The 13,537-nt window shown below is 39.7% G+C and overlaps 1 protein-coding gene across 1 annotated transcript in view; it reads left to right on the top strand.

The window, feature by feature from the left end:
* The first annotated feature begins 1,961 nt into the window (after positions 1-1,961).
* The window catches only part of tubgcp6 (tubulin, gamma complex associated protein 6), a 30,246-nt gene continuing 18,670 nt past the window's right edge, over positions 1,962-13,537 (top strand). Inside the window, exons 1-10 of the mRNA XM_046037600.1 lie at positions 1,962-2,270; positions 2,673-3,478; positions 3,662-3,825; positions 4,950-5,163; positions 6,679-6,837; positions 8,404-8,525; positions 8,690-8,753; positions 8,855-8,964; positions 9,120-9,211; positions 11,139-11,278. Coding sequence (XP_045893556.1) covers positions 2,693-3,478; positions 3,662-3,825; positions 4,950-5,163; positions 6,679-6,837; positions 8,404-8,525; positions 8,690-8,753; positions 8,855-8,964; positions 9,120-9,211; positions 11,139-11,278 — 1,851 coding nt within the window. The 5' untranslated portion in view covers positions 1,962-2,270; positions 2,673-2,692. The remainder of the gene's footprint in view (positions 2,271-2,672; positions 3,479-3,661; positions 3,826-4,949; positions 5,164-6,678; positions 6,838-8,403; positions 8,526-8,689; positions 8,754-8,854; positions 8,965-9,119; positions 9,212-11,138; positions 11,279-13,537) is intronic.

The raw sequence follows: 13,537 nt of genomic DNA on the forward strand, positions 1-13,537 counted from the left end.
TCACGTTTCAAACCTTCTAATGAGATTTGCCTTTGATTTCTTCTGCCTAAGGGGAAGACGAAGAGGAGGATAACTTGGTGAAAATAAAAACAATGATGGTGTAGTGTCATTTTAAATAGTAGTCCTGATGAGTAATTTAAGACCTAACGAAAACTGATTCTAGGGCTTGCTAAGCTCAGTGATAACTCAAAGGCAAATTAAAATATCCTGTCAGGGTAGCTTGCATTTTAACAGAGTTGTAACTACATGATTTTAAAGTTCCAGAGCAACCCAGGCTGCATCAGCAGACAGTTAAATCAGCTGTAGTCTCTCTCTCTTAACAGAAATTTAATGGGCTGGGAGGAAAAAGCAGGCCAACTTGTCTAAAGAAATCTTTGGGAGGTGCAGAATTACAAGCCACAAATACAAAAGCTTATATATTAAAATTATAGAAAATCATGTTTGTGTTTACTGGTTGTAGTGCTTTGAAAGAATCTATCTACATTGATTCCACATTAAAGAAAATTAAGCTATTTACAAAATGCTCATGTGCGCCTAATGGTCTTAGAAAGGAATTTTGCTTGCAGATTTGCCAAGGTAAAAATAGCACACATCCAGAGAGCCCCCTACTCCGAACAATTTAACTGTATAAAAGAGCAACAGGTTGTGTTCATATTTTGTTAGAACCCTTCACAGTGGAACGATATTATTAAAGGATATGTTCACATATTTCAACTTTGCCTCAAAACAATGTTACAAAAATTGCAAATTGTTGCAAAAATAAATTGAAAGAGTAGCCTAATTGTCTTCTGAAGAGATCCCTTCCTTAGCAAGGGCATCAATTTGTGTTGAAAAGTGGTGGGAAGATTGAAGGGCTCAGATTAAGGGTGTGATGAAACACTTTGCCCACGAGATGTGACGATGCACAATGTTGGGGTCACGAGAACAAGACAAGATGATATTTTACAACTATTTAGAAGAAATCTTCATTTATGAAGGGGGGGTGGGGGATTGGTTTTTCATTGTGCAAATAAACCTTTCTCATAGCATTTTCATTTATTATTTAACATTTCTGGTAGCTATTTTTCAGAACATTTTAAACAAATGCTTTCAAAAAGTGATGGGGACATGTCCCTAGTGTAAATGACACACTATCTTACGCAATTATTCACTTAACCAAAAACAGTCTCACTTGATTTGACCATGTCAGACTTGATTTACTCCCTCATTTTAGCTTCGACTGAATGCATGTTTGCATAGAACAAGGACTAAGGAATTTGCCCCCCATTTCTTAGATTGTATTCACCTTAGGGAGAGACCGGCAGTATAGACAAGAGGAATGTATACAGTGACTAATAACTATTTCAAAGCATATATGAGTTATAAGCACTGTTGTAAGATAGCTTTTTTTTTTTTCAAACTAGTGCATACACACAAAACTGCACTGCATGGAGTGCTAGATGACCAACTAGGCTACAGATAGGCTATTTAATCAAGGGAAATGGAGACAATATGAGCAGGTGTGTATTACAGCCATATGAACAGTAGGCAAATGTGTCTGTCTGTGTGTGGCCAAGAAGTAGGCAAAGTGCCCATACAGTCTACGGGTGTGTCCATTAGTTTCTTAATCACGCGCAAAAACTCTTCTCAGTACTTTTCTGCTGCATTCAAGTCCATGGGAGCGACACAGAATATGTGTTGAGAGCAATTATAGAGACTAAGGTTTGTAATTATGGTTGTGTTTAGATACAAGTTAATAAGTTATATTTAATTTTATATGTCAATACATAAATTCCCATCCTTCATACACATACAGCGTTTGGTCGATGACGTCCGTAGCTGGTAGTATGTAAATCTTTACCATCCTTTGATTGACTACCATAACCGACAAATCAGCGTGACCTCTGCAACATCCTTAGCCAATCACCGGAGGTTGAATATTCTATCATCCAATTACATTCAAGGGGGCAGAGTCTAATTTTGTTTTAGCCCCGCGGCAGATGACGGAGATGAATGAAGCGACTAGCTAGCAGTTAGCTAGCGACAACAACATCACCGCATTGAATTTCCACTAATATGCTGGAACAATAAAACACTGAATAATAAAGACGTTTGGGAGCTGTGTAGCGGACCCACCTACTTGGTTCCGTATGGTTGGTACATCAGCTAAGCAGGACAGCCTGTTGTTCCGGGAGGGCTTGCTAATAAACGTTAGCATGCATGTACAGGAGTCACTTGGGGTCTATGCAACATTGAAACGGTCTGAATCAACGGAACACTATATCAAGAAGGTAAATACTTTCAAAAAGCATCGTTTAAGCTCAGATCGGAATTGACTGTATAAGTCAATATGCTGTTTGATGCACATTAGTAAACGCTAACATAGCTAGCTAAATGTTTGCTTAGCTAGTAACACTTAGCACCTGGTGTATTATATTTAACTAGTGACTAGTTTAACGTTAACATTAGTTGTTTTCCAAAACTAGTGGTAAAAAAGGAGACATTTGTCGTAGAACATTTAGTTGGACTCTGAGCTTGTCAGGTTTGTAATGCTGCCTAAAATCTAGCTGAACGTTTACTATTATATTACAGCTACTGGCAGCCGTGCAATGTGTATCCCAGTTCTGATTTTCTTGTTAAAATAAAACAAAGAAAACTATAATGTTTAACCCCATTTTGTGTCACTCATACAGGCGAAGGCAACAGTGCTACCATGTTCCCGAGCCATACCAACCCCATGAAGCCCAGCTGCAACAGCAGCAGCATCACTGAGCTGCTGGGAGCCCTGTGTGACTCCAGCCTGTCTGGGGTGTCATGGAAGCGCCGTGCCCTCGGAGGAGTCTCAAGAGAAGGTTTCCACAGAGCTCTCAAGAAGCGAGCCTATGGCGCCCTGCTGTCCAAGCTATTTCAAGATGGCGCCAAAGGATCTGCCTCAGGCCCGAGTGCCACAGATAATACACCACCCAGAAACAAAGTCCTGATGATATGTTTTGACTTGCGTGTGGCAGGGTGCCGAGAGGAAGCAGAGAGGTTGGAAGAGCAGCTGGGGAGGCTGCCGGAGGGAGCATCCTCTGGGCTGAAGGAAGTAGACGCAGTCCTTGAGCTCTTGGTGCATCTAGCTGGTTCGGCACCTCCACCCCCTGCCTCTTTCAGCAGGGACTACATGAGACGAGAGAGGCCCGTGCTGCGGAGGCCTCAACCCTGGGGCTACCAGAGCGAGGAGCTGCAGAGGCTAGAGGCGCGGGCATGGGGTCTAGTGTGTGGGGAGGAGTGGGGGACTTTGGAGAGTTTGTGTGGAACTCAGAGGTTGATGGATACCCCTCCAGGCACAGGACTGCTTGCTCCGAGGAATAAATTGGAAGCAGAAGAAAGATTTGAGAGGGAAACCAGGCTGACGTTGTTTGGAGCACTGCAGCACACTCGCACCACAGACATAGACATAAGACTGGACCTGCCTCCTGTTCCCAGTAATATTGATGTAACTGGGCTGGCTATAAGGGTATGAGACTATGGCTTAGTTAAGTATTAAGCTAATGCATGTTGGTTCGTTTGAGATGTTTTGTCATATGGCCAAGCCAGTCCATGTTCATTTTAACTTGCTACTTGGTTTATATTAAGTGTTTTAGGTTTAAATCCCAGTGTTATGCAACTGTATCATCAGCCTTAATTGTTATTTGTGCAGGTCCCTTCCTGTTTAGATCAGTCTGAGGATGAGGGCTTCCAGTCAGCTTCCAACCTGACCCCAGACTCTCAGTCAGAGCCCAGCCCCGTTCCAGACATTGACATATGGGAGGCTGTTCGCACGTTTGAGCCTCGAAGACGCCGCTGCTGGGAGTCTGTTGGCTGGTAAGTGACACGTCAGTTGCCTAAATGTAACCAATCAACACCTAGTTACAGAACAAAATTATTTAATTTTATTATTCTAATGATTTATTAATTGGTCTATTATTTTTGATTAACTGATTATCCATTTAGTCTGTGAAATGTCAGAAAATAGTGGAAAATACCCATCACAATTTCCAAGTGTTTAAGATGATGCTTTCAACTTAATTGTTTTGTAAGGGTGTAATGATTCTCCAAATCCACGGTTCGGATCACACCTCAATGTTTGAGCCATGGTTGGGCTTATACCTCAGGATTTTTTTTTTTTTTTGGGTGGTTGGAAAATCAGTAGTAGTCCTAGGTATATTAACAGCTGCCATAGTATATTTGGCAACCCATTTTTGGCATTTTGCGGAGAAACACGGAAAGAGATGTTATCTGGTGTTACATTACAAGACGCGGACATGGTAGAAATTTTACAAGCACAGAGCAACAGTGAACACATTAGTGCAAACGTCATTCAGTATTACGTTGGTTTTGATCCACATGCGGTGCACCTGCTGCTTTGAAAACAGAATTGCGGATGAGTCTATTAAAAGCGGCTACTTTATTAAACATACTGCCAATGGAGAAAGTCAACAGAACAGAGACGCATGCAGTGAGAGAGACAGAAAGAGGCAGGGCAAGCCGGTGTGTTTCCAGGGCGAGACTGGAGTGTAGGTGTGTGCATGTGGACAAGTGGATGTTTGTGTCTCGGTCTCGGTTTCAGAACCGTTACTGCCTTGTTGTTTTGCCAGTCCAAAACACAAAGGTATTTCATTAACAATGATGATAAAACGGAGAAAAGCACAGTTTTTTAAGAGCTGAAACCAGTGGATGTTCTGCATTTTTTTCTTGATAAATGACATATGATTAATATCTTAGTAAGTTGCTGGAGAGCGTGTTTCTGTGGATTGACTGGGAAATCTTTCTTTTTCAATCTTTTCAATCTTACAAAACTAAGGCACAAGAAGCAAAGCAATAGAATAGAGTTTAGGAAGTGACAGAGTATAACCTACAAAGTCAACAATGTATTAGAGTTTAGTTTTCAGTTTTGCTTTCTCTCTCAAACACAATCTTGTACACAACACCAAATCTTTCCCTTCTAGCCCACCTGGAAAAAGGGAGTCGCTCTATCTAACCGAGGGAGGCAGGGAGGCTTTTGACCAACTCTATCGTCTGTGGGAGGGGGAGATGAGGTTGGTCAGCAATAGTGCGCTCTCTTCTCTCCTCCCGCTTCCCCTGGATTCTCAGACACAACTGGTGTCTGACCTTCTTAACGTCTTGATCGGAGTGGCGTCCACCACCTTCCCTCTCAACCAGGTGCATTTCATTATCTTTATTTATCTGTCTCTTAAATGTAATAAAATGCAATTGATCTGTTGTTTTAGGGGTCTGTCAGACTGAAGTGATAAAAGTGAATGAAGTGATAAAAGCACTGACGGCATACAATTACAAAAAAAACAGAAGAGAGTCAGAGCAGAATAATGGGCAATCTGTGTAATATAAACAAACCCAATTCACTTATAAAAGAGTATAACCTTAAATCTATGAAAAAACAAAAAGTAACAGTGCCGATCACATACTGAAGTTACATTAAATTATGAAATAAATACATACAAAATTATTTTATATATAATATTCTTAATGCTGAAAACAAAACCACTGGAGAACTCTTCTGTTGCTGTATTGTTTCCTATTAAGTATGAATTAAATCCTTATTCTCTTGATTGCTCCCTTTGGGCCCTTAAGGTTTCTCTCCCCAAGGCAGTCATAAGTGTGGGGGATAGTAGGACTGATTACCCAGGGCCCAATGGGGGGAGGGCCCTCGAAAAGCCTAGAATGAAAAGTTTAATTGGTTGAGAGACTAAACTTTGTATTCCTCCCCAAAAATAAAATTAATTGCGGCGGCTCTGAGGCCCCTCTTACAAAAGATGCAAAATGTTTCTGCAAATGAAACACGACTAGGCAAGTCTTGTTCTGTTATCTTTTATTATGCAGTATAGTAAGCATTTTCCCTATAGGGGTTAGACAACTAAGATGGTATTTTTTAGCTTTGTCTTATACCTTAGGAATGATGAATGCTGAAATTAACATGAATAAAATAATGTTATCTTGAACTCCGAGCAAACCACATTTAGCCGTAGTAAATTGTAGGATACAGTATGTTGAGGAAAAATAGGGTTGAAATTTGGTCAGATTGCAAACTGTGCAGTCTTAAACACACATGAGAGATAGAGGGACCAAGTGAGGAAGGGTGCCCACAGACACTGCTTCTGTATAGGGCCCAGAATTTTGTGCGACGACACTGCTAGCAGATTAACATGTAGGCTGTTAGAAGGGGTGGGGACACACTATGATGAACACCGTTACAATCTAATATAATCTAGTACAGTAGTCCTGCATTAGAGAATAACTTCTGTGAGGCTTATAACATTAAAAGTTTTGTCCAGACCGATGAGATTTTTGTGAACTCAACGGTAGTCTTCGAGGCTGTGAGGGTTGTGGTAGTGTTATGCTGGATGGCAAAATATTGTCTGTTATTTTTGTCCCCCCTGAAGGGTCCTGTCTAGGTACTTTGAATCAAGTTCTCATAAAACAACCATGAGAAGGGCAATAGAACAAACACCTGATTATGTATTGCGGTCTAATATAATAACATCACAAACCTAATGCCTAGAGAAGTCACCATGGAGGTGACTCTACCTCAACAAAAATTCAATATTACAAGCTTTAGAAAGACTGTCTTTGCTGCAGGGCTGTTTTATTGGATGTTATTAGACTGCAGTTATTCATTGTATTCCCTCCACCATCTGTAAATATGTAATCTCTTCCCAGAGTGTTCACTTTGACGTCAGACCTGGTGTGTGCGTGTCAGGAGCCTCTCCAGAGAGTGTGTCTCGTCTCTTGGGGGAGCTGGCCGAGTACGGCACCTACTACTTGAGGCTTAGCCGCTTTTCTCTGCAGAGTGCTGACAAAAAAGGCTTAGTCTTTCAGGTATGTTTGTATAATGATCATCATTAATAGTGTTGAGACTGCACATTTTACCCGTCCCTTTTCCACTCCTGTTCTGCACAGGACAGTTGTTACCATTGTTGTGGTCGTCAATTCAAAATACTATATTTGACCCTCAATGGGTGATTAGTGACTTTGCAAACACAAATACACATAAAAACTGATGCTGGGCAACTATGAAAATTTTAATCGCATGATTTTCTTGCGATTAATTTCATCGTTAAGTGCAAAATTGAATAATGAATTCTAAAGTAGTGTATTGCGCACTTTTAATTTAAATGTACTGCTATATACACAAAAGTGCAATAACATTTGGTTTGCAAACACTTTAAACAAATAAGGTGCTTTTTACCAGCAGTATTCCCGTTACACAGTAGCAATAAAATATTTCTTGAAAATCTCAACTTAAACATGAATGTAATCAAATGTAATAACCAAAGCTATTTGCCAATGCCAGAGCATTACATTACATTTACATTTAGCTGACGCTTTTACCTTTTATCTAGCTTGTTAAAACAAGTTACCATCAGAGTCCCGTTTTCTTGTTGTTTTCTTAACAGGTGTCAGCAGAAACATTTTTCTTTTATCAGGGAGCAGCATAAACAGTCTATGTTCAGTAGCAAGTTTCCCTGTTAGAGAGAGGTGAGGTGGTCGAGCACAAGGTGTAGCGACAAGCGGGTGCGTTCTTGTGAAACTGTCGCGGTTGTGCTTGCCTCACGAACACACCCGTGCGTTGCCAAAGTTGAATTGTCTTGAACTTTTTGTCCACAACGCCCAGCACAAATCATTGGAAGAGAGACTGATCCTCGCTGTTTGTGAGTTTCCAGAATCTAAATAGTTATCAGGACATCAACAGGTGGGAATTTGCATGGCAGAGCATCCCCGCAAAACTAGATGTAAGTTATGTAGCCTATAATTTTAATTGAAGTTAAACAGGGTACAGCTGTGTAGTGCACAGAAGCAGTTGCCATGGTTACACTCAATATAGCGCCTGCTGTTTACTCGTGGAGCGCTGTATGCTGCATCCAGCGTAGTGTGCCAAAGCCTCCCTCCGCTGCTTGTTTGGGTGGGTGATTTGCAAGCTGATCAACATCCCACCCCTCCTGTGACCCATGGTTTGACTGTATGTGTATTTAGAGCCAGCGAGCAACGGACTTTCAAAATAATAATAAATAAATAAAAAAAACTGCGTTAACGTGCGATAAAATAATTGACTGCGTTAATTAATTAATGTGTTAACGGGATAATAATTTGTGAACGTGTCCAGCCCTAATAAACACACACACAAATAATCTAAAAATACAAATATGATCGTGGAAGAAAATACTTCTAATACACAACGGTTAATGGCAGTAGAATATCTGTAGCTGACTCACAATATCTGACAATAACACCACAAAGGCATGTTGAGACCAAAGGGCACAATATGTCAAAAAGTGCAGTTAGTACAAGTGTATTTCTCAATGTATAAACAAGGTAAGGTGACATTTATTGGTTTTGCATCAGCACAGATAATGAAAGTTAAACAAATGTGTGTTTCTCTCCAAGGCTTTCACAGGTGGTCTGCGGAAGTATCTGCATTACTACAGGGCTTGTGTTCTTAGCACTCCGCCCATCCTCAGCCTGTTGACTATTGGCTTCCTCTTCCGCAAAGTGGGCCGCCAACTAAGGTGAGGTCAAACCCAGTTTTTGATGCTGGTGTCCAGTGTTAATTTAACACTTTTGAAACTCAACCTCACCGAGTCGACAGTACAGTTCTGTCCTGACTGAGAGGACTTTGATGCAGATATCATCTCAGATCAAAAATAAAATCTCTACTTTCTTTTAATCTAAGGTACCTGTCAGAACTGTGCTGTGTAGATGGGCCTTTGGGTGCAGGCCAGGCTACCTTCCCTGTGGTGAGTGCTTTTTTATCTGCAAACTGCAATATGTCATTCATCACGGCTGTCTTTAGCCTATCAGATGGGGTGTCAGCTCACTGCCATGTGGCTCTCCTCAGGGTGTTAAACTACTGTCCTACCTGTACAATGAAGCACAGAATAACTGCAGCAACGAGAACTATCCAGTCCTGCTATCGCTGCTGAAGAGCAGCTGTGAGCCTTATACACGGTCAGTCAATAAGCTTCTCACACAAATGCCATTTTCTCTTTAAATTAAAATAATAGAAACCAAGTACATGACCTTACTTCATTGATATGCAGAGCTTGCTCTATTGATCTTTTTTGCATGGATTGTCTGGACTGTGTTTACTGTGCTTCACTTAGGTTTGTGTCTGACTGGGTGTATAACGGCGTGTTTCGAGATGTTTACGGAGAATTCATGATCCAGGTCAATGAGGACTATCTCAGCTTCAGAGGTGAGACGACACACAAACGCCGTCGCATAAACACTTTGGTTTCTGTCAGCAGGTTCTGAAAATGAAAAGCCTGCCAGACAGATTGTCTAGAAGAAAAAAATAGATTTCATTACAGCCTTTATTGCCTAGTCGGATTTGTCCTTGTTTCTATAAAGGATGTCATGAAGTTATTGGATGATAATCAGTGGGAAACAGCATCAGCTACCACAGCTGTGGAGACCAGAGCCATCTCCGCTCAGTAAGCCACAGGGACAAACACAAATAGATAAGGTTCCTTTATTCTTTTCAGTTGTACACCATGCTGGCTAGAACAAAACATTTTCTGAAATAAATTATATTTTTCTTACATATCTGCTCTGTAATTGTAATTGCCCTTGACAAATCTGAACTAGCTGAATATATTTTTAGTCTAATTAATGAGTTGGCTCTTTAAGCAGCGCAGAGTAGAGTTGAGAGATGATGCTTGCAGGGCAGATAAATAATAGATTTTAATATTCAATGTTTGATATAGAGACACAATCATGTGTTACAGCTCAAGTCAAAATGTTATTGTGAGGGTTAAAATGAGGGCTGCGACTAACATTTGTTTTTGATATCAATCAAACTGCCATTTTATTCTTGATTTGCAGATTAATTATTTGGCCCACAAAACTTAATAAGAAATCACAATATCCAATAGGTCAGCCAATGTCTTATTTTATCTGATCCCCAAAGATTATATTTACTTTAATGTAAGACCAAGAAAAGATGTGAATTCTTAAATTTATGTTAATATAAATATTTTGGGCTTTTTGCTTAAAAAGTTAAACGATTAATTGGATATTAACATTAGCTAATCAATAAACGTTGCAGCTCTTGTTACAATAATAAAATGGTTTCGTATAAACACTTAGTATTTTAATTTGTTTAGAAATTTAGAAAACAAGATATGGACATGTTTGGATAGAGGTAACAAAATCCATAAGTCGAATAGTCCATAAAATGTATTAGAAACTATTTTGATAATTGATCATTGATATCATTAAGGTAAAAATAAGTAAAAATGCTCAACTTTTCCTGGCATCAGCTTTTCAAATGTAAGGGATTTGATGCTTTCCTTTGTCATATCTGATAGCACACTGAGCATCTTGGGCAGACACAACAAGAAATTTGAGCTCTGGCAAAATAACATGGGCATTTTTCTATATCTTCTGTCATTTTATAGACAAAAAGAGAAACTTATCTGCAGATGAATCAATAATGAAAATAATCGTTAGTTGTAGCCTTGGATGAGGGAATTGTTTATTCGAATAATCGTAGTCAAATCCTATCCCCAAATGCGTACACACTGTAACTGCTTCGTGTTGACAGTACTCCATAAATATGGTTTTATATATCATTGCTGCCAGTCCAAATATTGTATGTCATGCAACACCCTATTCAAGGTCAGACTATCACCTCTGCTTTGTCTGGCTTAGAGGTTCATTTGCTCATCAGTTACACCTCATCAACTCCTGCTGTGAACCTCTGCACTTCTCGCTCCTGCTTTTTGGAGGACACACAAATGTCATTGTTCTCCTCGAAGTCCATCGGCCAGGGAAGCAATCAGCAGCTAAGCTTTCTTGGCAAGCCTCAGGCTTTCTGTAAAGAGCTCCGGAAGCTCAGGGCATTCATGTTCTCTTATGCTTTTTGCTTAGGATCACTGAGCTAAGCACTAACAATTTCCAAGTGTTAATTCAAGCGGCCAGAGTTTTGTCATGCCCCGTAAGTCATACTAATAAGGAAAAGTTTTGAGTGAAGTGCAGGCCTTGGAGTATTATTCCACGACTATTGCTTTTTGTACTTCAGTTGTGAGTGTTGTACTGTTGTCCGAGGCATAATGGACCAGTCAAACTACTTGGTCCAAATTGTAGAACAGAGTGTAATAGGTGTCTTTGAATTTCTGCAGACAAACACTTCTGGCTCCAAGGCTACACTCTGATCTCAAAGGATGTGGAGGATTGTGTGCCCACCTTCCTGAGACACATCGGCAATGACGTCTACGTCTGTGGAAAGACCATCAACCTCCTCAAGATCTGCTGCCCACAGGTTTGTTTTGCACATTTAAAACATTCATATATGCAGACGGAAGATTTTATGCAGCTGAATGTTGTGTGAAGATACCGATACATTTAACTAAATTCTATTCTTAATTTATTCAGTACAAAGAGAATTTTTGACTGTTGTTTGCAGTGAATAAATTAGGCATATAAAATGTTTATCCTTAAGATTATCCTGCCATATTTGATCTGTTTTTCATGCTGTTAACAGCCGTTCAGTGTACTGTGTTGGCTTAGAGACGCACAGATCAGCACACAATCCACATATACTCCTCAATTATCTCCCTGCCACAACAGTGATTCTACCCATTTGGAAATCCATACTGCCCAAAGGGGATCGGACAAATAATCAATACTGCGACATATGGGCATACAGGCCATTACAAAATGTCATCAATACACATGCTTCAGTTCTGTGATAAATTCTCTATTTGTACTGAGCCAGAGGTGTTTTCCTCGTGTATTGCAGACATTTGAACTTTGAACTTCCCTGCTCTCTGTCTCTACAGACTTGCCAATAATATTGCCAAATATTGACATTTTAGATATAAATTTTTCTCTATTGTGACAGTGCCATTGTGAAGTATATAGGGGTGAAATGATTAGTCGATTAATCAATTAACTATCTGTTTGGATAATCGTTTAAGTCATTTAAGCTGCATAATGTTATCAATGTAAACTGAATATTCTGGGGGTTTTAACTGTTGGTCAAATAACAAGACATTTGAAGATGGCAGGAGAAGAAGTTTGATAAGCATTTTCCATTTTTTCTGATATTGTATCGAAAAAAGATTTTAATTGATCAAGAACAAAATTCTCATTGTTATTGGCATTCTTAAATTAGGGCTGCAAATAATGATATTTTCATAAAACATCAGAAAATAGTCCAAAAAATGTCCATCATAATTTAATTTTGACTTCTCTAAATTGCTTTTTGTTTTGCTGAACAACTGTCCAAAACTGAAAGATACTCAGTTTACTATACTGTAAGACAAGGAAAAGCAGTAATTGCTCTGGAGGTAATGCCACAGCCGCCCACTGTGACTGTCCACATGCCGAAGTGTTGTTGAGCATGGCATGCCAGCGCATTACATGTGAGTGTGTGTGTGTGAATGAGTGAATAAGATGCAAATTGCTTTGTCCGTAAAGGTAGAAAAGTGCTATCTGAGCCATTTATACGATATACTGTATTTCAGAACTGCCTGTATGGTAATGCCATGGGTATTGTGCACTAACTATTGTCAGTGTGATTCCAAGCACTACTGGCTGCAAAGCACCTGTATAAAACCCTAGGAGTTGTCTTTGTATAGGAATAGACCCCTCACTTGGCATGACGACAGTTAGTGTCAGACAAATAGAAAGTCTCAGTGAAGCGTTTTTATGTAATCTAATTGTATTTCATTTCCTCACTTCTCTGTGACTCGCCTGCTGATTCACCAGCACATAATGTTTTTTTATGACTCGACCTACCTGACCTAAACTGCAGGGTCCATGCTTCTGACTAATTGGCATTCTGTAACTATAGTGTTTCTCTGTATGCTAATTTCCATTTGTGTTGGGGTTTATTATTCCTGTACGTACTACAAGATGGCTATGAACGCATGTGAAATTATAGATTGAAAAACATGCAGAGGTGAGAGGGCTATCCAGTTGGTTTGATCAAGGTAGTTTATTTATCATTAAATACAAGGTTGTACAACGAAATGAAAGTTTGTAGTCCCTTCATGCTATGCACATAAAACATAACAGATCATTACATTTATATTAGGATAGGGTAACATAAAAATAAAACAATATAGACCTATACAGTTATCTATATACATACACATATAACATCCAAGAACTAATTCTACAGTACATTATAATTAAAGTAACAAGATAGTGATGATAATATGGTTTTCATCTTCACATAAAAAGCCTGACATTTGGAAAACGGTGTCCATCAACTTTGACTGCGTTTGAGCACAAAGCATCGTTGATGTAAACACATGTCTGCCTCCTCTCATCTTGCCCTCTGTCTGCTCAGAACATGGTCCGCCCGTCGAGTGCTTGATGTTGATGGGGGAGGTCTCTGTGAATATGGGGCACAGTAACACAAGTTTTACCCCCCCCCCCCCCCCCCAAATCTTAAAAAATAAAAAGACTAAATAACATACATTGTGGCTGCTGTTTTGAATGAAACACCTTATGCACTTCTGCAGCGGTGGCAAATAAGTCTGGCATTGGACCAAATTTTTTTCAAGTCATT

Source organism: Micropterus dolomieu, linkage group LG22 (genome assembly GCF_021292245.1).
Source record: "Micropterus dolomieu isolate WLL.071019.BEF.003 ecotype Adirondacks linkage group LG22, ASM2129224v1, whole genome shotgun sequence".
NCBI classification, from domain to species: Eukaryota; Metazoa; Chordata; class Actinopteri; order Centrarchiformes; family Centrarchidae; genus Micropterus; species Micropterus dolomieu.